The sequence below is a fragment of the Saimiri boliviensis genome, chromosome 10, assembly GCF_048565385.1.
Source record: "Saimiri boliviensis isolate mSaiBol1 chromosome 10, mSaiBol1.pri, whole genome shotgun sequence".
In the NCBI taxonomy this organism is placed as follows: domain Eukaryota; kingdom Metazoa; phylum Chordata; class Mammalia; order Primates; family Cebidae; genus Saimiri; species Saimiri boliviensis.
Window position 1 is genome coordinate 93573158 of NC_133458.1, and position 21756 is coordinate 93594913.

Genomic DNA, 21756 nt, shown 5'->3' on the forward strand with positions numbered 1-21756 from the left:
CTCGGCTTCGGGGCTCCCCTGCATCCCCGCAAGGCCACGGCATCTCCTCCGGCAGTTCCCTCGGCCCGGCCGCCCGCTCCCTGCCGCCCAGGCAGAGCCGGGAGTTCCCGCCGGCAGCCGCTGCCGGAGCGACTCAATCGCCCGAACCGACCTCTTCCAAGCCTTGGACAGCTGTCCCCTGCGTGTCCTCAAGGAAGGACCCCATTTTTTCCTCAGAATAGGAAAATTCCCGTGCATACTTAGCCAGAACCGTGTTGCTGGTATTTCGGTGGTTGGAGGTTGTGGGGGGTACCTTTTTAAATCGTGGCTTTCTGCATTCTTGTTACGGTTCTGTGGCGAGTTAGAACGCAGTGGGTCGTAAATCGTAAAAATGTCCAACGTGGCTAAAAAGTGTCTCAGTTTGAAAAGGAAACAAAAGACGCTAAATATGTTTTATTTTCTGTTGCAAGTATTAGTGTATTTTTTCCCAACCAATTAACCACACAAGCCTAAATGAAAATACAAAACAATCTGATTTCTGTAGATGAGCCTCGTGACTAGACGTTTTACCAACACGTTTTTAATACAAGAGTAAAATTTAATGAGCTGATTAAAAAATGGGGACACGTGTTTTAGTTGTGTCTGAACACGTTGGAAAAGAGACATTTGTCTTTTCATTTATTTCCAATAAACTAAAAATGCAGTCATTTAAGGATGTTTTGAGGACAAGATGAGGGTGGGGGGTGGGGAACAAAGGTGTTTAGAGACTAGCGCCAACTGAACGTACTTGTTTAATTGATTTTTTGTTTGTAGTTCTGCAATCGAAGGTCAGCTGTATCTGATGGCTGGTGGTGTTAAAAATAAGGCACTAAAACGCTGAGGATTCCAGCTTAGCTCTTCAAACACTGACAACCATTGATGTCCCTTTGGGCAACAGGTTCTGCTGAGATCAGTAGGATCCCATGGCAATGAGATGGAGGAGAATGTGGAAAGTTGTATTGCAAGGAAACTTTATGTTAATCGTCTGGCTTCGTGGGGCGAGTGTGTGTTAGGTAATGAGTCAGCCTTGGAAAAAATTAAGAAATATGAGTCAAAACAATTTAGGAGGTATGCTGCGCTACAAACTAGCCAGAAAAAGCAAACACATTTTTAAAAGTTTCAGAGTTATAACCCCTCCTGGAATGTCCCTTGCATATTGAAGCCCTTTCTAAATGATACTTCTTGACAATTTAATGGAGGTTGAACTTGTGTGTAGGCAGCTCCTCTTTCATTTGTTCTTTCCCATCTAACTTTAAAAATAAAAATATATGTGTTTGTTGAACTTTACCTGCCCTCTAGATTTCTATTTTATATTTGAAGAACATGTGTCTTTAAACGTAAGTAGCACATTCTATTACTCAAAGAAGGCAGAAGTATTCGACTCAGAGATGGTTTCAAAGATTTGGTAGTCCCAAAGTCAAGTACTTGGCTGAGTGAGTGGTCAGTAAAACAGAAATAGAAAAAATAAATCATATCTAGCCTGAAATAAATTGCATAGAATACATCAAGGAGGGACAAAATCGAATCAGGATTTTAGAATTTAAAAGTGCACTGGACTCAGGTTCTAAGCTGCCCTGTTTTTTGGTTAGGAAGTAAGAGTATGGATGCTGACTGTGCTCTCAGTTAAACCAATCCCCCTCTGGGGGCCTTTTTCTGATCCATAGAGTAAGAGATTAGGGATATGGATCCCATTCAAGTCTGGTCATTTAGGCACAAGGAGTCCTAAGGCAGAATTTTTCTGTGTTGTCAGAATTGCAGGCACAAAGCAGACTTATCTAAGGCAGAGGGTCACCAAAGTTGACCAGTGACTAGCTTATCCAATAGTGGCATGCTAATGTGTGTTCTTGTGTGTACTGAAAAAGCCGTAGCGCTTCTAAGCGTGAGAGAGGTATTTTACAGCCCCATCCAATCAATATAAAGAAAGATGCTGTTCATGCACTAATTTCAAAATTTTTAAGCAGAGATGTTGCCTGTCTCTCAAAATAAATTAAAGCCTGAAATGCCCACTTTAAGAATGATTATTCTTAAGGAGGAAACACAAACAGCAGTGACCATTTTTCACAGACGTGCTCAGCCATCAGGAAAGCTTAATAAATCCCTATTTAGTATGCATTTATGCAGTGATTACATGAACTTTGACCTCTGAAGAGCTGTAGCAATTAGCTTCAGTGTCTAGCATCTTCTACTCACCATTCCCCACTGGCTTCCTTAGGTCTTCCTTTTCCATCTCTCAATAGTTCATGCATTAGGAAGGCGTAAAATTTTAAAGTTGACTTTCCACCCGAGGTATTTGCTTCTGTGCAAGCCAATTCTCCCTCCCCCTTTTCCCACTCCTGTCTCAACAGCCATCTCAGATTGATATTGGGGCTCTGATTGTCAATATTACTCAAACACAAATGGATTTCAATTCAATCTTGCTCTGTACTTTCACAAAGATAAACTCTCACGGCCCAAAGAGCTTCATTTCATAGCTCGTGGCACCTGAAATAAATCAGATCTTTTCTGTCAGACTAATTTAACATTTTAAAAATATTTGATGTAATTTATTTAAAGTCAAATGAAACCTAATAGATTAGCAGAAAACTAGAAGAGGGGGCAGAAAGGGCAGCTGGACGCTTCCAAAAAAAGAAAAAACAAGGAAGAAAAGAAAAGAACCAGGAGGGGAGAGGAAAGTGTTTTAAGTTTCTAGTAAACATTGTTTAGCAAAAGAATAATAGGAAAGTTGCCCCTTTCCCAAAGAGGGATGGAACTATAATTGTTGCCTTTAACTGAGAGCTCAGATAAACTGCTGGGACTCATTCTAAAGTGACCCATCACTGCATTCATCTCTTCTTGAACTTTCGGTGAACCTGAGATTAAACAGGGGTGAGCAGCTAAGCAGTTTGTTGTTAGCAGCCTTTTCAACAACCCTTTCAGACTGAGTAAATATTGATCGGTTAGAATCTGATTGCCCCTGAGGAAAACACCACTGCATTTGAATAGCCTCCAAAAGTAAACTTTCAAAGGTGAAACTCAGAGCAGACTTCAGAGCCAAAGCAAGACCTCCACTCAGCCTAGTTTGGGGACACTCTGTATTTGGGGAGTACTCTGGATAAATGTAGAGGAAGTGAGGAAAAAACATTAGAAAACTAGAATTTTATATCACAATTATCCCAGGTGCCTAATTGAGACCCTTGTCTTCTTTTTAAATGTATCAATAAAATGTTATTTTCAGTTTTCCCATTGTGTGTTGTTTCAGTTACCATCACTGTCATTTTTCAAGTAGCTAACTGCTCAGAGACCAAAGCAGAAAAAAAGAGACCTTGAAATAGGATGTGTTAAGCGCCTTTGATTTAATCGATTGAGACACCTAAAAAGATACAAATGTTTTCCTTGTTGAAAGGTGTATTAATGTTTCCTAAATGCATTGCTTGTTAACTGATTTATTCCATGATCTAGAGAAAGCTAGAGATGGTTAGCCATAATTTATTGTTCTCTCTCTCTGCTGCATTAAAATCACCGTAAAGACTGGAATCTCTGGGATTCCAGTGTGCCCTGCTTTTAGATATTGAAATGGAGCCAGTGGCATGCAAATGACACTTTAACACATTAAAGTATTTGGAAACCAGCCATCTGTTTTGCTGTGTGGCCTTACACTAATAAACAAAAGATACAGTATAAGGCCAAGCAGGAAATGAAAGAAAGGATTGATGGTCTTTGAAGTTCTTCTCCAACCACTTTAGTCTTTTACAGGCAACCTCAGAAACCAGCAGCTGAGGGGAGGGCACCCGGCGCCCTTGATATGGCCGCAGCAACTGCGCCTGCAAAGTTCAGGCTTCTCTCCTTTGACAGAGCAGTGCAGGAATTCTCACGAATGCTCTAGATGGCCTGCAAATTCCAAGTTTCTGTAGGGTTTTTCTCCTCCAGCCTATCCTTTGTAAAACACTCTTTGAAGAGGAAGGAAGTCATATGTCTGTGTTTGTTTTCAATGCTGTAAATTTTCTGCTCTACTGCTGGGCTAAATAAAATGCGTCCAAAAATATGTGAAAGTAAAGGAAAGTAATAAAGAGGTCTGGGAGGAGAGCCACTTTGAACTCTATCATTTGCTGGCTTCCTCTTTTGAGAGCAGATATGTGCCATGGTCAGAAACAACTTGGATATTGAAAGACTTCAGGGTAGCTTCCACAAGTTCACCTGGAAGTAACTGTTGAGCCCAGAGAAGAAAATAACTTTTTTTTTCTGGGTTATGTGGCATGGAAATAAAACTGTGGATCCATTACAGCCGTGATGGCTATAAAATCAAAGCTGAGTCTGAAGGGAATGAGATGTGCAACCCAGAGATGGGGAAGAGGAGGGGAAGAGCTACAGGAAGGGATACATGTTGACAGAAGAATGGGGGAAGGATGCAAGGGTTTACTAAAAACACTACATTTAAAAGGTGGAATATATTGGAACTCTGCCTGACAACCCAAAAAGAAGGAAAAGGAGTGGAATGAGGGCCCCATCCTCACAACAGCTTTATACTGGAGCTAATTAAATGTGAATATCTTAGCTCTTGGTTCACTGATGCGAGGAAAGACTGACTGAAGACAGTTTGGGCTTTTGAAGGGAGTTCTGTTTATATATACGTCAACATCCAGTTGGAGGTGAAAAGGTTAGCACTTGACCCAGGAAGTATCCATGTTTGTTTCAAAAATAAATCTGCTTCATAAATTTCTTCACCAGTCTTTTTTTTTTTCATTATGAACTTTGATTATAATAAAGGAGCTGTTATTTTAAAGAGAATCAACCTATTAAACAGACATTGGCTAGGGGAAATTATACTCATGGGGGAGTTTCAGCTACATGATAATGGAAAACATTAACTTTTATTCAAGAAAAGTCTCATCTCTTTGAAAATATTTACCACCCTTCTCCCTTTTCCCACATGAAATGTGCCAATGTAGGAATTAACAAATTGTAGCCCAGCCAAATACACAGATGCTTAAGCAAACCTGAAACTTGAGTATATTTATTTATTACAGACATCCTAAGACCCGTAAACTCTGCTCTGGATCATATCACTCTAGAATCTCAGAGCTGTTCATGATTGTACAGGAAATGGGGAATATCATAGGCTCACAAAGGATAACTGATAGAACTCAGTGTGGTACTTGGGGAACATCAAACATTGTGCGACATGCAAAAGACTATTTCACGAATCACACAAAATATACATTCATTGTGCCATCCATCACATTAACAACTGAGCTGAAAATACAACATATCCAGCTAAGATAACTGTGGAAGGAAGAAGTTGGTTTGAATAATACTTTTAAGTTCTGGATTACCCAGCACAAATTTTAAACGGAGGGTGGCCCGAGAAGAAAGGGGTAAGGATTAGGAGAGACTTAGCACAGGAAGCCTGGTTTCTGAACTTTGTGCTCTGTAGGCCTCCTGAACTGTAAGAACAAATTGAGGCTACCCTCTGAGGCATCTGATTGGGTTTAAATGAGGGAATTTGTTCTTTCACCTATAAGCACATATAAAATTGTACCAGTTTTGAGAGTCTGCCCACCCTGTTTTGGTAACCTAATCTAAACATTTCTAGAAAACCTGTATAAAGATAAATCTCTCAGGACAAAGTATTTACAACCAGCAAACTCACACACACAAAACTGAATTAAATTAGGGGATGATTTAGTTATGTAAACACATAGTGCATCTCTTCTTCGTGAGCTCCTGGACTCTCCTTTCACTATATCCTACTTTCAAGGGCAAGGGAGGGAAGAGCTGTACATGTAGTTAGATAAAAAGATGAGAAGATTCCCTCTGGCATGTTTCTGTTGGCAAAGGGAACTATTTTCCAAAAGGACATCCTGAAAGGAACAGAAGGTTCTGTGAATTCTCCTAAAAGCAGGAGGGATGTTAAGGCCCACCAGAAAATTGATGCTGGCACCCAATCTGGATTAAGGTGTTAACCCTCACCAAGTCTCTGGTCCAGAATTATCTGCAAACATATTATCCTGGCCAGGAGCTCCCCAGGTAGGATCAGAAAGAAAGAAAGACATTGTAAATGGAAAGAAAGATAAGCTAAGCATGTGCTTTGGGTAAGAAGTCCTAGCCCAAGAAGATGCCTGGGCTGTGGTCTAGGGCTGGAGCCGCCTCAGTGGGAGGTAGTCAGAGTATCTGAAGTAGAAGACCCCGGGGAAGGAACGCAAGGCGAAGAGCTGGACTTCTCCGAGAATTCCTCGGCCTTCTCGTCGTTTCCTGGTGGGGTGGCCGGAGAGATGGGCAAGAGACCCTCTTTCTCCCGTTTCTTTTGCTTCATTCGGCGGTTCTGGAACCAGATCTTCACTTGGGTCTCGTTGAGTTGCAGGGAGGCAGCGATCTCCACCCTGCGGGCGCGCGTCAGATACTTGTTGAAGTGGAATTCTTTCTCGAGCTCCGTGAGCTGCTTCGTAGTGAAGTTGGTGCGCACCGCGTTGGGTTGGCCCAGGTAGCCGTACTCTCCAACTTTCCCTGGGGCAAAGTGGGAAGCCATGAGACGGAAAGGTAAAAAATTTTTAAATCGACTTGAGATCCCCTACACACTTCGTGGCAACACTCAGGTAAAGGAAAGATCAAGGATCAAGAACTCAACACAAATCGGGCTGTGGAGGGTGAATGATGAGGTGTAAAGTGTTAACCTGAAGTCAACCATTAGCGTGGTCAGACGGTGATTAATGGAGCCTTGGAGATATTAACAGAACACTACGTTCACAATCATCACCCCCACACACTTCCTACTTCCCAAATGTATAAAATCCTTGAAAACACAACAGCCCCTGAGGCTTCTTTGCCCCAACACCTCTGGGCACCCTCTCCATGCTCTTCATGCACTACAACACTAGTTCGATACAAAAGCCTTTTATTAAAAAAAAAATTATTAATTTTATTTGGAAATTAAGCATGTCAGCTCCTTCCAGATTAATCAAGGAGCATCCACCAACCTGCAGGACTGACCTGTTTTGGGAGGGTTTCTTTTGACTTTCATCCAGTCAAAGGTCTGCGCTGGAGAAGATGTCTCCGATGCAGGGGAGCGACAGGCTTCTTGGTGGCTGGCGTGGAGAGGGGACAAGGAGTTATTATACGTAGCCAGGGCCAGGCTCTGGTGTTCTTGTCCATATGAGTGGTGAATATATTGAGGCGAGCCCACCGCGCCCCCAGCATAACCCTGGTGGTGGTGGTGATGCTGGACCATGGGAGATGAGAGATTTCCAGAGTAAACAGCGGGAGCGCACTGGGGGTACCCACCACTTACGTCTGCTTCCTGATTTAACGCGTAGGGACTGTAAGGCGCACTGAAGTTCTGTGAGCCATAGCTTGGACCACAACTCGAGTGGGAGTAGGACACCCCCAGGTTCCCGGAAGTCTGGTAGGTAGCCGGCTGGGGATGGTGATGGTGGTGGTGGTGGTGGGGCGAACCGATCTGTACCCCCCTGCCCACTAGGAAACGGTCGTCGCCGCTGCAGCTGTTGGCACTGACCGCGCACGACTGGAAAGTTGTAATCCCAAGGTCCGAGGGGTAGGCTCGCGCTGAGCAGGTCCCCGAGTCGCCACCGCTGAGGATGGGGTATTCCAGGAAGGAGTTCATTCTTGCATTGTCCATCTGTCACTGAGTGACCTGGTCCTGCGAAGCCCTGGGTGACCGTGCCAACTTTCTCACTTCCTCCATGGGACCAGAGAAGAAAAATGATATGAATGTACAGTGCGCAGGAGGGGGGGCGAGAGGGCGGAGGACGCTAGGGGAGGGGCACGTGACGGTGTCAGCCAATGGCTGAGCCTCCTGCAAAAGTTTGCCGGCTTCCGCGGTGATGGATCACCATTTCAGTGGCATTTAAATCCCCGGCGTTCCTCCGTCTAGGTGACGCGCAGTCGCCCCCCCAGGCAGCCCAGGCGGCGGTAGCTGCGGCGACGACTGCAAAGGCCGATTCGGAGTGCTGTGGCGAAGGAGAGCAGAGGCTGCCTTCTGCGCGCGCCCGACTCCGCTGCTCCCTCCCTCCCCCTCCGGCCTCCGGGAGGTGGGGGCTGGGAGGCGTCCCCCGCCCTCGTCCCCTCCTCCTCCCCACCGTGTACTGAAAGATGAACTGGCGAGAGGTGAGAAGGGAAGAGGCCTCTCGGCTTTCTCGGGGCGGGAATCAGTGGGCCAGGTGGCCGGGTGGCCGCAAGTACGCGGGCCGAGCCCGCAGTGCACGGAGTAGGAAGGCCGGGAATCCGGCTGACACAGTGCCCCGGGTTCCCAGGGCGCCTCCTCTGCTCTGAGGTTGGGCTGGGAGGCCGTGGGGCTGTGAGGAGCGTAGAAAACCGTGGCGGAGGGCGAGGCTGGGCCACTGGCTCTCCAAGTTCGGAATGGATAAGGAAGAGCGCAGAGGGCTGGCTGGGAGGACCTCGGGCGAGCGTAAAGGAGACGAGGGCAAGAAAGAAACTTTACTCTCTCCAGGCTGGTCTCGGAAACTCTCTCCCAACTACCCTTGCCCGTCATTAGCATGGCAATGAAGAGCTTTTGTAATTCGACCGAGGGTGGGGGGTGGGAGCTGGGGGCGGGGGCGGGGGCGGGGGCGGGAGCGGAAGAGCCCCGAAAACGCCGGGGGCGGCCGGGCTCTTCTTCCCCACCCTCCCTCTCTCCTGGCTCTCCGCCCCTTTCTCTTCCCCCTCCGCCCCTTTCTCTCCACCCCTCCGCCCCTCTGTCTCCCCCACTCAGTTTTCCACGGGGAACCCTCCGGAATGCGGAGCTACTTGGCCGCCGGATTTTGAGGGGTAGGAGGCGGGGAAGAGAGATGACGTGGCCAGCGTGGGGGCCAGGCCGTGTGCTGCCGGCCATCTGCCGGCGCCCTGAGACCTAGGAGCCTCCATGCTCCTGCGTGGGCCTCACAGGGCGGGCCCACAGCTCCAACAAAGTACGCTGAACTCCCCTCGCGTTTCTGTTTTTCTGAAGAGGGATGTTAGAAGAAAAAGAGAGCTTCCTTTTATAATCCCCCCTCATTGTGCTCTATGTCTGGAGTGGGTGTGGGGACTGGCAGGTGGGAGTGGCGGTGGACAGATGGCTCATGGTGGACGGAACACTTTACCACAACGACACCTCCCCTTTCCAACGGACTGTGTAGTTGCTTATGAGAACCTTTTAGTCTAGAAAGACACGTGGAAATCTGAGTGTCATCCCAGGCCAGGGGTCCTGTTCCCCATCACCCTCCTACTACCCTGAGGCTGATGGGGTAGTTAATTGCTGGTTACTGTTAGGTTTCACGTTAACCCTGGGCTTGTTGAGAGAAAAACCCAAACAGATCAAAAACTGATGCAATCTTGGGTAGGAGAAATTGAGAAATCATCCAAGAAGCTTTGCAGCCAATGCTGTATAAATTTTACTCCAACCATGTGTACAAAGTTGGAATCAGACAGATGAAATTTATAGTGAGGAATGTATGTGGGTCTGGGGTTTCCACTTCCCTTCAGCCTTTCCTCCCCTGGTAAATAGAACAAGGAATTTTTTTTTTCAAGGCAGGCACATTTCAAATACGTTAGTCACCCTTCAGTCTTGTGTATTCTCTTCTCCACTACTTAAGTTCCCCCCAAACCGGTCCCCTCAAGAAGGAAAACCCATGCAGACCTTTGACCCTGGGCTCCCTCAGTAGCAATGAAACATTCTCCCCAAACATTTCCTTTTGGAATGGTATTTCTCTGTGACTTGGATCCATCCCAAGCATGGTTAAGAGGGAGCACAGGCAGGAAAAGTCACCCCTGCCCCAGTTTCAGCTCCTGGGAATCCTGGTTTTGGAGAAGGGGAAAGGCAAGGCGATCCTCCTGGAGGCGGCTTCCTTGGGAGCGCCAGCTTCCCGCAGCGGGGAGAGAAGGAACTCCTGTGGGGGAGGGACAGGATGTGAAGAGGTAGGTGCTGGCTGTGCGAGTATTCCTCCCTCCAAGCCTGAGCGAGCAAGTTGGTACATTTTCCCCCGTTGCCTCATTCCTGTACCTTGGTTGTCCTCCTCAGCCTGGGTTTTCAGGACCCCTTTGGCTGCAGGGCGCCTGCCACAAAGCCGACCCCGGCTGGAGCTACTCTCCCTCCTCTGCTAGTTCGCCGTCTCGGCGCTGCTCTCCTTCAGCCTCTCTTCCTCTCTGCTGGCCTTTTTTCGGGGGCATCTTGGGTGGAGTGTGTTTCTTGGGATTACGAGCTTGCACTAGCACACAGGCCCGCGGCCGCCCTCCTCTGTTTACTGCTCCCGGCTCCCGGCAGGCCGGGCGCTCGCAGCCGGCCCGGCTGTGCCTCGGCTGGCAGCCCAGAGCGCCGCTTTCAGGGAACGGCACACAAAGGCAGCCTCCCCTGGCCTTGAGACCTTAGGCTTCTGTAGCTCGATTCTTTCCAAATCTCCCTCCCCCAAGAAATCCTGGGGACCGTTCCACAGAGTAGGAGACCCTTGGCCCTCTAGGCAAGTAGGTCAGCGCCCGAAGATTCGAGCTAGTCTCTTGCAACGCCTTGGGAGAGTTGGTGAAAGGCAAGCTTGGTCACTATTAAAATGATCGCCTGCAAGCGGTTTGCTTGGCTCAAAATGCCTCTTTCAGGACTCTTTTACTAGAATGGGAAGGAATAAGGAAGAAACAAAACGCGGCCGAGGCCCTGAGCTGTTCATGGCATCCGTAGCTCAGCCAAGCTGTTGTTTTAAAAGAGCAATAAAAATGAATTATGACTAAACGCCTTCTAACTTAATGCTTTCGGACGGGGATCCCCAGCAAATACGTAAGAGGATTTTTATTTGTGCATGTGTTCCTGCAATTGATCTCTTTGATGACATTCTCATTCATAGAAAGCGTTTGATTTATGAGCGTAGGACGAATCGCATCCAGGAGCTGCGCAGCCCTGGCTGAGGCCGGGACGCCCTGCTCCTCGCTGAGTTTGGGGCCGGAAACCAGCCATAGTCCCTACACTCCGCCGCCGCCGCCGCCGCCGCCGCCGCCGCCGCAGCTGGGATTTAGTGGAGGAAGGGGCAAGGGAAGGCAGGGAGCAAATCTATGAAGAAACATCGCGTTTTCATTGGAACTTTCAAGCCTTTGCTGATAAAGAGCTGGGTTCTTAAATCAACCCGCCCCACACGCATGTTGCTTACATGCTGCATTTTCTCACGGTAAGTAAGAACAGAGCTGAGAAAGGGAAAAATAAACATGGGGATACCTAAGAAGGGAGGGGGGAAAAAGCAACAACCCAGTGCCACACCCTAGATTACGTTTTATTGTTATTTTATTTAAAGTGCTTTTCTCTCTTTCTAGAAACTGGCTTAATTTATAACCTAGGGTGTAGAAACACACCATTTTAAATCTCAACTTGCTAACCTGACTTCGACGCCTTAGTGATCCATTATTAGCAATGTAAACAGTTTAAGAATGAAATATTGATTTTTCTGACCCGGAAAAAAAAAAAAAAAAAGAATCCTAGAGTGACTGAACCACAGGGTTGGAAAGAACCTTTTCTGGGGTGCATTTTCCAGATAGTAATCACTGTTTTGTTTTATTTTTTGTTTTCTCTATCTTTTAGGTCTGTTTTGCCAGAACCCATCAACAGCTGGGAGATTTATCAACCACACTGAAAATGTGGAGGGATATATGGGGGAGGGGATTGACGTGTAGATGTTTGAAACAAAAATGTATAAATAAATGAATTGTTGATAACGTAGTTATTGGCCTGGAGACTGGTAGCTTATTGAAGAAACTCCATGTTACTCGTTCCTGGAGTTGGGGGTTTCTGTAGGCACTTTAATTCTCCACTTTCAAGAGCTTAGGCTTGGCCCAAATCTTAGACTGCCCAATCCTGTCTCTATTACCAATTTAAATCTATGGCTGTGCATTGAAAATCAGATCTATTCCCTTTAAAAAGAAAGAGGAGAAGAAGAAGCAAAAAAGCAAAAACCACTTATTAGAAGCCCTAGCCATTTTTTTGTTTTCTGTTTTGTTGCTGTCCATTGAAGACTTTGAACATGCCACCTTAATAAATGTATTAAAATTGAAAAAAGAAGATAAATTGTGACTATAATTTTATTTACCAAGTTAGGCTAAAAGAAAAAGAAACCATATGAGCCTTGAAAAAAGAGGGGGAGAAAAATAAGAAAGCTACTTATAGCAAAGGAGAATTTATTCTATGAAAAATATGCATGACAGTGCATCCTAATGTAATACAAAAATAAAAAGAAAGTGAAGATACAATTATATGATCACTTTCTTGCAGGCCTCATATATTGCTCGCAGGAAATCACAGAAGGTTGTTGAGCTAGGTTTAAAACAACTAAAACTCCGAAATAATCTGTAAAAGATGGCTCTGAAACTGGGTCAGGGAATCACTAAACAGAAAATCCTCAACATTTAAAGGAGGGAAGGGGTAGCTCAAGAAGAAAATAAAAATATGAAACTCCCGGAATAAAAGAAGGCAAAACCACCTGGTCAAAGCGGTTTTTGTTTTGTGATGCTTTGTTTTGCTTTAATGTTTTTAGTAATTCAGATGCTGCAAGTCAATTGTGGTGAGTGTGTCCGTAAAAAAGTCAAAACTGTCAGCTGAAATATCTACGGGACTGTCGAGGGAACCTGGCAAACTGGGCGAAACTGCATCTGAAAGCTGCAGGCAGGAATCTGTGGAGAAAACGTTAAAGTCCTGCAAAGAGGGGACCTCGAGGGCCTCGGGACTGTCATTGTTTAGGCCAGCTCCACAGTTCTGGCCCATTGTTGACAAGCAGTTAGGAACAGTGGGTGACTGGTGCTGAAAATGTTTCAGATTTTTCTCATTGCTGGTTAAAGGCGAGACTGGGAAACTTTGGGAGTCGCCATTGTGTCCACTGGGAGCCTGCTGCTGAGAGAGGGTATTTTGCTGAAAAGTGTAGCCTTCCCTCTCCAGAAGGGCCCCAGAGACGCTAAGGGCTTGCTCAAAGAGCGTCTTCTCTTCGTCGTCCTCCTCTACTTTCTCCGAGTCCTCAAGGCTTTTACATTTCCCTTCGCTGTTTTGGTTTTCCTTGCACTGGGTCTGCCTCTTGTGCTTCATTCTCCGGTTCTGAAACCACACTTTCACTTGTCTCTCAGTCAAATCCAGCAGCGCTGCAATCTCCACTCGTCGGGGTCTGCAAAGGTACTTGTTGAAATGAAATTCTTTTTCCAGCTCTAAAAGCTGTGTGTTGGTGTAAGCAGTTCTCAGGCGCCGCGATCCCCCGCCGCTGCCATCGGCGATTTCCAGGGATTCTGCGGAAAGGGAAACCAACAAGAGACACACTCACAGTTGGAGGTGGAGGGGTCCGAGCCGGGTTATTTCACTGGAGAATAAATATAGCAGAAAAGATCAACTGCAACAAAATGGCCGCCCCTGGATGCAGTAGAGCTATTGTACTGCCTTTCCTGGGAGCCCAGCCGGGGAAGACCCCATCTCCACCTCTCTCGAATTCTTGCCTGTGGCTCCCCCCAACCTCTTCATACGGGAGCAAACTTTATATCAGCCACAACACAATTTATAATTAATGCATCAGCTGCTTAGCTGAGCAAGAGCGATCTATCACTCTTCATTACTGTCAAAAAGCCAAACTCTAGGACAACTAGACAAGAGGAGGTCAGTTCCAACTCAAATAAATCATCCCACATTACACAAGTTAGGGAAAGTTTCCCCCCACTTCCTAAAAATATGTATGTCTCATTGTAGAGCACAGGATCCCCTATCCTCTCCATCAAACCCAATCTTGAGTCCACAGGGGCAGGGACAAGGCAACCAAGCATCTCTCCCTCTCCTCCTTCTCTCCCAGCCCACTCTCCCCTCCCCCCACAGCCGCTCCGCGCAGCCCGGAGAAGGAAGAGCATCCCGGGGACCTGGGGCCAAGTCTTTGGACTGACCTTTGTGGCTGAGGCAAGCAGGGCCGGTGGCTGCTGCTGCGGCGGCCGGTGGCAGCGCGGTTTTCTTGGCCGCCTTCTTCTCCTTCATCCAGGGGTACTCGGGCGGCTGCAGGGCGCCGGCGGGCACCGGGCTGCCGCGGCTGCCCGCGGGACTCGGCTTGGGGCGGCCGCCAGCGCCGTGGCGAGGGTGACTGCCCGGGTTCAGGCTGGGAATGGTCTGCTCAAAAGGAGGAGGAATCAGTGTCGAGTGTGAAAGCGTCGAGGTCTTGATTGATGAACTTTGAAATGTATCAGCGACAGGGGGAAAAGATGTCAGGCACTCAGCGAGCGACGGCTGGCTATTGATAAAACCAATCTCTCGCTCAAATTCGTAATTCATGGCCTTCTCCTTGGAGCCCCCTCGGAGAAAAAGTTCCCTCTTTTGGAGGGGCTTTGGGGGGGCAAGGCCCAGGAAAAAGGCGAGCGCAGAGGAAAAAAAAAATCTATCATACAAGATCGCTGCTGGGGTGTTTTTTTTCTAATTCACTGATTACAGCCGTATGGGGACCGCGCTACTATTAAACTATTGAATTCATGGAGACAAGGTTGAAATTGGACCGAATTGGCTGTCACATGATTGCTTCTGCCCAATGACAATTTGGGCTTTAATCAAAAGAAGCCACTGTCTGTTTGATTGATCCAAAAAAGTCGGGAAGGAACGCCTCATTGGGGGCCAGCGAGGCTTTATTTACACTTTTTTCAGGGCAAAAATACATATATGTGGGTGTGAGTGGGGATGTGCCGAAGTGCGTGGGGGCGAGGTTGCCTGCGCACCTCCTGATCTGCAAGGATCTGGTGTGTGTGCGCCTGGGAGTGTGTGTGTGAGTGTGTGAATGTGTGTGAGTGTGAGCCCTGCTGTCGGTCCCGCCAGCCGCTGCCGTCTGCCTCCCCCGCACACTCCGTGCATTGTTTGGGACTGTCGGGAAGACGCCTCGCACCTCACAAATCATTTAAGCACCTCAGTCTGACGCCTGCAGTCATTAACAAAGTAATCCATTAATCTTCAAAGTTTTGACACCCGAGGACCCTGCATCCCAGACACATAAGTTCTGTTAAAGCAGGAGAAAGGAGCAGAGGGAGAAAGGAGATGAGAGAGGGAGAATAAAGACAGAGGGAAGAAGAGAGAGATGGAGAGAGAGAGAGAAGACAGAAAAGAGAGAAGAAAAGAAAGAGTTTGGTTGGGAGGGGTACCTCCTTTTCTTTCTCATTTCCTTTTTCACTTTTCCTAAAACTAGTTCCTGGGTCTCAAAACTGATCTCTCTCGTCTCTGTTTTCCTTCCCGTCTGTCTGTCTTTCCCACTTTTTCCTCTTCTTCCCCTTTCTCCCTCCCTCTCTCTTCAGTCCGCCTCCCCTTCTCCCCTCAGCCTCTCGCCCCCCTCCCAGTGTCCAGCCCAGAGTCTGCGCCCCCGGCCCATTGTTAGCAGGCTATTCCACGGCAGCTTTGCATCTGGCTCCGGCGGGAAGCGGAAAACGGGAGGAGGCTCTCGAAGCTTCCCAACCTTCCTGCGCCATCAACTTCTCAGGAGTGGCTGGAGAAAGATGCATGTGCCAAGCGAGACAACAACCCCAGGTCCATGTGTCCAAATCCCTGTAGCCAGGGCGGCGACCAGCCAAAGAAATGCCGCCCCGAGCAGGCGCGTGCGGCTCCTGGCATTCTGGGTTTCATACCCGTAGGGCTCGGGTGCGGTGAGTATTTCCGATTTCCAGGAAGTCTGTTGGAAGTTACCAGCAGGGAAAGAGAAGATGCTTGTTCCTCTCTTTCCCTCCCTTTCTCTTTTTTTCCTACCATTCTTCTTGTCCTTGTCGCTCTGGTTGAGGGCTGGGGTTGGTTCAGATACAGCCAAGGCTCCCTGGCAGCCTGAACTGCCTCCCACACCTTCCTGATCCTTGGGCACCGGGGACGTTTGCTTCCGGGTTCTGTTGTGAGAAACAGCACTACGGGGAGAGGAGGCGACCCAAGGAGGAATATAAAGGTTTTCGTTCTCCTTCATTCTCTTTTTTCCAATTCGGAGGCTTGAGACTGAACGCATCTTGGACGGTGCTAGAGGGTTCAAAAGATAACACCTTTAGGTTCCAAACAATAACTTTAAAAAAATCCACCAAGCCAGAAAGAGGGGAGGAGGCCGAGAGATAGATCTGGAGGTACCTCTTCCCGCCCCCCCCCCCCCGCAAAGGATGGGTATTCGCTTTTGCTTCCTTTGAAATGGACCAAGTGATCAGACTCCCCCAGGCCGGCAGGCATCAGTGGCAGGAAAATAAATCATTCTGATGGCCAGGGACAGAGAGGATGGAAGGAGAGAAAAATCTACGTAGAAAACAAGAAAGGCCAACCAAGGAGCAGAGACAGGACCCCATCTCTGAGGCCGGCATCAAAGAGGGTTTGAGGTGGAAATTAGATATAAAGTGGCCTGTATCATTGACCAGCTCAGAGTTTTGCCTTGCAGATAGAGATGCTATTTTGGAAAATGTGAGGTTTTTCAGTTTTCTTGCTTTTATTCCAAACAAAGCTCCGAAGGAAGTCTGGGCGCGATCAATCTTGCTCACCAAAAGCCTTGACAGCTTCTAGCCCTTAAGAACACATTTCAGCTTCCAGCTCCTTCCAAGATAAAATGTGACCGAGCAAAGAAGAGAGCAAGAAACGCAAGTAAATAAGGAAAACTAGTCTTTTAAAAAATATTTTTTGGCAGTGAAGAGGGTTATAGGGCTGCTTTTAAAAAGGGTGCTTTGCATAATCTGGGATGGTGGCTGTTGGCATTTGCTTTTACCAGAAAATATTACAGGCTTAAGGGAAGGGAGATGCAGAGAGGGAGCAGCACTGCCTTCATATCTCTGAGGCTTTGTCAGGGGCTGCGTGGGTGAGAGCTTTCGGCCGGCCTCAGCTGCCTTAATTCAAATACCATCTGGAAGAAACCCTTTTCTTTGACCACTCAACACTGAAATCTTCCCAAATCTATTACTTTAACCCTGAGATATTTTAATAAGAATTTCTTTTTAATATCTAGGAAACTGGGGGGTGAATCAATATTTTCTTTGAAAGCCAAAATGAATGTCTTGACCGGTAAGATATGGGAAATCGTATTAGAATCTCATTTTAAAACCTTAGCCCTGGGGGAAGGAGGAAGCCTCCAAACCATCCCTCCCTCAGTTAAAGAGTAGATTTCAGAAACAGGTTCAAATAGTGGTATCCCTGAAAGATCTTCATCCTTAGGTGGATCTCTCCCCCAGCTGTTCCTTATTTTTTCCAGGTAATTTTACACGTGTCTCTAAACTGATTACTTAAAAGAAGACTCCTGTATCTGCTCAGCATGACCAAAAGGGAAACTCTAGTTCTCACAAAGCCTGGTTGTGCAGCCTCTGCATTTTTATGTGCGCCGTATTTTGGCACAAAGTTTGAGGTGTGGGGAGCAAATCTACTTCTCCCACAGCCCAAACTCTTTAAAAAGGATTTATGTATATCTATCAACAGCCTCAGGACAGATATGGAGAAAGCACCTCTGGGTGTGAGAGAAACAGCAGCCTGGCTTTGCATCCTCTGAGCCTTTTCCTTAAACCGTGAGGAGTTTTTCTAAAAGCAGCTTGATGGGACCCAGCAGATACCCAGAAATGGCTCCAGTGCCTGCTTCTAAGGGTCTTCTGAGGGAGCTTCACAGGAGGAAGATAGAGGCCATGATGATGGATATTTTGGATTGCAAACAAAATGGCGACATTTTCCACTTCTGCCTCTGAAAGATACAATCCAGGGAGAATAGGGTTTTATTTGTCACATCCAACGCTCCTGATCCCCAGGTGAAAGCTGTTCCTCACTTCTAGCTCTGAAGGGGGTGATGATGGGGATGCAGGTCTGAGGTTTGCATTTCCTGAATTTGGTTCCTTTCTCCAGGAATCCTTAAATCTGAAGATTGAAATATTTCCCTTTACTGTGCCTTATTTCGCCTCTACCAGCCAGTCAGTAGGCAGCCCTATCTTAAATCCAGGAATGGAAATGTAATATTTAGCTTCTGTAGCATCAAACGAAAAAAGTACTTATAAAATTGCATTTTTATTTCAAAGATACCGATCTCCTTGCTCTCCCCCCTCCCCCTGGGGCCATAAAAAGAAAGCTGGGAGGGAAGGAGGAGAGGAAATAAATTCAGAGAATGCCAAATACTACATTCAGTAGGAAGCTGATGCTGGGATTTAGGCAGTCCGGGGAAGGGCTGGCTCAGTGCGACTCTCCGTAGCTCAATCCTCCGTTTGCTGGAGACCCGGGTGAGCCTCAATCCCTTTCAAACTGTTTCGCTCCGCGTGCAGATTTTAGGAACCATTCTTTCCTCCTGACATAATAATGGACCGCGAAGCACTCCCAGAGGAGACCAGGAGTCCAACTGCTCCCGGAAAGTGCTCAGCATCCTCTGTGCGGCTGGCTAATCCCGGGATTTAGGCAATAGCTGGTCAGCTTTGGCCCGAGGAAGAGTGTGGAGCAGAAGACCGCCCTGCGTTATTTCCCCGCCCGGCCACGGGGCACCTGTGCGCCCCCCCTGCGCTGTGGGCTGGGATGCCTTTGTTTCCTCCATGCTCAGCACTCTGCAGCCCCAGCGCTCTCGGCCTGCCTCCGCAGCAGCTGCGAACCAGGCAGCCCAGCAAGCGGGCTGCCCGGCGTTACCAGAGCTGCCGCAGCCGCCTGGCGCCCCAGCCGCCATCCTGAGAATTCGCGGAACTTCCGGGCTAATAGCCTGGCCAGGTCTGGTGCTGGAGCTGGAGGGCTGCTGCACCCGGCCTGCTCTGCCCGCTCGCCTAGGCCTGAATTCCACGCAGACCCACGTCTTCGGCCAAAGAACCTCTTCTTAACAAGGATATTATTCAGAATAAAAACTTTATTTCTTTTTGTTTTGTTTCTCAGAATGTGAGCAGCAAGGAATGTAGAACTCTCAACACAATCTAGCATTTTTCGCGTTTACAGATTATATTTTTCAGTTTTGCCGGATTCAAACCTAAATCACTGTTTTCAAAAGCTGTATCTTCTCTGGTTTTATTGCATCATTACCGTTTAAGGGAATTCTATTTCCCTTTCAAATAAAAAAAATTTCTATGTACGCCAATACACAGTTGAACAAAAGGTCCAAGAACCCTTCTGAACAATCAGGGCACAGAATTTCTTTAATATAAATACGAACGGATGGGGATAAATAATATTTAAAACTTAGATTATTCAATGCTTGCAAAAAAAATATAAATAAATCTGACTGTTCACCAGCATACACACACGGAAAGACGTACACTTAGTCATCCTTGCACAGGGAGCCCCTGTTCCAAAGCGCCTTTGACTTTTTTTCTCTCTTTACAAGTGCAATTTAAAAAAAAAAAAAAATGTAAAAAAAAAAAAAAGTAATCGCTTCCCCTCGGGAGCCATAATGTACGAACAAATTCACATTGAAAACTCGACTAGAAAATTTGTTCATATACCCTGTTTCTGATCAAAGAGTGGAGAAGGTAAAGGATGCAGGGCCAGTGGCCTAGCGAGAGGCAGGAAGAGATAAATATCGCTACTGATACAGCCATTCCAGCAACCAAGATTGCTACGTCACATAAACTATAAAAATGCGTTACCAAAGAGCCGGGAAACCGGGAAACGGAGTGCGGGGGTGGAGAAGGAAGGAAAGGGCAGGAAGAACGTAAAAAAAAAAAAAAAAAAAAAAAAAAGCAACCAAAGCAAAAAGGTGGGTGGGGGAGACTCTCCTGGCGCGTAGCCCCGGGCCCACCATCACAGGTGGGTGAGCTTGGGTGCTTCCTGAATTCTTCCCTGAGAAGGATGGTGGGCCGTAAGGTCCGTGTAGGTGGGGTGCGGCTCCCCAGGCCCCGGCCCGTGGTGGTGACCGCTGCCCAGCGGTCCGGTGCCCCCATAGTCCATAGCGCCCGAGGCAGCGTGGGGGAGGTGAGTTAGACCAAAAAGGGCTGGCCCGGAGTTGCTCATGGGCTCCACATAGCTGCCCCCCACGAAGACGGGGCTTCCCTGTATGTGTGGGGTCCCATAGCTGCCGTTGCCCTGCAGGCCATGAGCGTGCGGGTCATAGTCGGGGGTGCCCCCTGAGCCCGCCCCTGCCGCAGTGTAGCGCTTCTGTGGGGTTGGCGGGGGTGCGCAGCTAGGCAGGGGTGCAGGGTAGGAGGAGGGAGGTAGCCCATAGGCACCCTGGGGGGGCTTGGAGAAGGGCGGGGGCGACTGGGGCTCATACGGGACGCTGTTGACCAGCGAATGCATAGAGTTCAGATAGCCGCCGGCGCCAGGGGGCACGGGACTGCGACTTGGAGACTGCCCCCCCGATGACGTCAGCATTCCCTTGCCCTTCTGATCCTTTTTGTACTTCATGCGGCGATTCTGGAACCAGATCTTGATCTGGCGCTCGGTGAGGTTCAGCAGATTGGCCATCTCCACCCGGCGCGGCCGGCACAGGTAGCGGTTGAAGTGGAACTCTTTCTCCAGCTCCACCAGCTGCGCGCTCGTGTAGGCCGTGCGCGCGCGCTTGGATGAAGCCTGCCCCGGCGGGCTCTTGTCGCCAGCGCAACTCTCGCCTGCGAGGACAGAGAGAGGAAGAGCGGCGTCAGGGGCTGCCGCGGCCCCGCCCAGCCCCTGACCCAGCCCGGCCCCTCCTTCCTTCAGGCCCCAAAGATTTCTCCTTCTGTCAGGGCCCAGAAAGTAGTAGGAACTAGGTGCTATATTCTCTCCTGGTGGGTAAAACAGTGGTAGTCCCTCATCAGCCAAGGAGCAATCACAAGCTTCTCAGGGAAAGGACAGAGAAGCAGCAGCCCCAGTTTGCCTTCCTGGTCTGGATTTTCTTTTTAGAGCTATTAACATTTTGGCATTTACTAGTCTCTTTGACCTATCAGACAACAGCCTCCCTGTGGGCCCGTCTCAGCATCTCCATTCCCTTCACAGTAACTGAAATGTGACACACTCAAACCTAATGTACACACTCAAACCTTCTTTCCCTCCCACACTGTCTGACAATAATTAGGCAGTAGCTTCTACTGGCCATTTATTTCTCTCTACCCAGGAAGAGTCTCCCCTGCCCATTCCAAGAGACGGGCAGACTGGAAACCTCAAACTGGAAAGCCTTCTCTGCCCAAAGGAAGAGATCCCATTGAAGGTATTCATTTCTGGTGGAGAGGCCTAGGCCCTTCATGCTAGGTCCTATTCTTTAGGGTTTCCTATGTTGTCAAGCAGCCTGCCCCAGCTTTTGTCCACTAATCTTGTACCCTTCTGTCTTCCCTGGCCCCCTAAATCCTAGCTCTGGAGGTCCGAGATGCTCAGGCTCAGAACAGGGCACTGGCAACTGGAGAAGGCAGGGGCAAAGGTAACCAAAATGCTAAGATGCCTAAGGCTTGGGGCCTTTCCTCTAGTGGAGCCTACTTCCAGGAGGCCCATGTGGTTCCCATTAGGATCACAAGTCTGCATCCCCCTCCCCCAGGAGATCTTCAGCTGCTTTCATTGTATTAAGTCTGAGTAGGGTCTTCCCAGAGGTAAGGCAGCCACTCCATCTGCTGGAGCAAAAATTGGCTCTGATTATAGGCAAAGCATTGATTCTGACTTGGAGGGTGATTAGGCCTGTTTTTATTCTGCCACATTTCAGCATGAGGAGGATGTCACTGTTTCATTAGAAGAGCTGTGCTAAAAAGATGGACAGTGGAGCTCAGCTTGTTCCTGCATAGAGGTCCTAACTCCAAGAGTGGAGCAAGAAGTAATTCCAACTACACTAGACCCTACTTGCCCTTGGAGAAGTCCAGAGAGACTCCCGAAGGCCTCTGGGGTTTTCCAGCCCACAGAGGCCTATCACCTCCCTAAGTTGCAAAGACTCTGAAAACCTTTTTGGTGGGGAGTGG

General features: G+C 48.1%; 3 protein-coding genes and 1 long non-coding RNA gene across 11 annotated transcripts in view; 1 reads left to right on the top strand and 3 right to left on the bottom strand.

Moving 5' to 3' along the window:
• Nucleotides 1-4911: 4911 nt before the first annotated feature.
• On the bottom strand, nt 4912-7899 carry HOXA1 (homeobox A1). 2 transcript variants are annotated; one of them, XM_010345696.2, is made up of 3 exons: nt 7280-7899; nt 6982-7076; nt 6417-6498 (listed from the first exon to the last, which is right to left on the bottom strand). In XM_010345696.2, exons 1-2 carry the CDS (start codon nt 7625-7627, stop codon nt 7017-7019), a joined length of 408 nt encoding a protein of 135 aa, XP_010343998.1. In that variant the 5' UTR covers nt 7628-7899; the 3' UTR covers nt 6417-6498; nt 6982-7016. The 2 variants fall into 2 exon arrangements, with proteins under 2 accessions (XP_003935199.1, XP_010343998.1); XM_003935150.3 differs by having other exon boundaries at nt 4912-6498; nt 6982-7899.
• Nucleotides 7807-11677, top strand: LOC101044542 (uncharacterized). Its single transcript, XR_745817.3, has 3 exons — nt 7807-8115; nt 10815-11132; nt 11540-11677. It is a non-coding gene; the product is annotated as an uncharacterized LOC101044542 (long non-coding RNA).
• Nucleotides 11600-17844, bottom strand: HOXA2 (homeobox A2). Its single transcript, XM_039472932.2, has 2 exons — nt 13864-17844; nt 11600-13224 (listed from the first exon to the last, which is right to left on the bottom strand). The coding sequence occupies exons 1-2, from the start codon at nt 14240-14242 to the stop codon at nt 12485-12487; spliced, it is 1119 nt and encodes a 372-aa protein (XP_039328866.2). The 5' UTR covers nt 14243-17844; the 3' UTR covers nt 11600-12484.
• An 81-nt stretch (nt 17845-17925) lies between these two features.
• Nucleotides 17926-21756, bottom strand: part of HOXA3 (homeobox A3) — a 46251-nt gene continuing 42420 nt past the window's right edge. For all 7 annotated transcript variants that reach the window (XM_039472649.2, XM_039472654.2, XM_039472650.2 and 4 more), the window contains one exon: nt 17926-20448. In XM_039472649.2, the coding sequence (XP_039328583.1) occupies nt 19643-20448 (806 nt within the window). In that variant the 3' untranslated portion in view covers nt 17926-19642. The remainder of the gene's footprint in view (nt 20449-21756) is intronic.

Excerpts from the sequence above, each read along its gene's own strand:
- HOXA2 (XM_039472932.2), bottom strand. The coding sequence starts at position 14,242 with ATGAATTACGAATTTGAGCGAGAGATTGGTTTTATCAATAGCCAGCCG. Across the intron at positions 13,225-13,863 it reads TGCTTGCCTCAGCCACAAAG|AATCCCTGGAAATCGCCGAT; the intron begins GTCAGTCCAAAG and ends CCCTTTCCGCAG.
- HOXA1 (XM_003935150.3), bottom strand. The coding sequence starts at position 7,627 with ATGGACAATGCAAGAATGAACTCCTTCCTGGAATACCCCATCCTCAGC. Across the intron at positions 6,499-6,981 it reads AAGAAACCCTCCCAAAACAG|GGAAAGTTGGAGAGTACGGC; the intron begins GTCAGTCCTGCA and ends ACTTTGCCCCAG.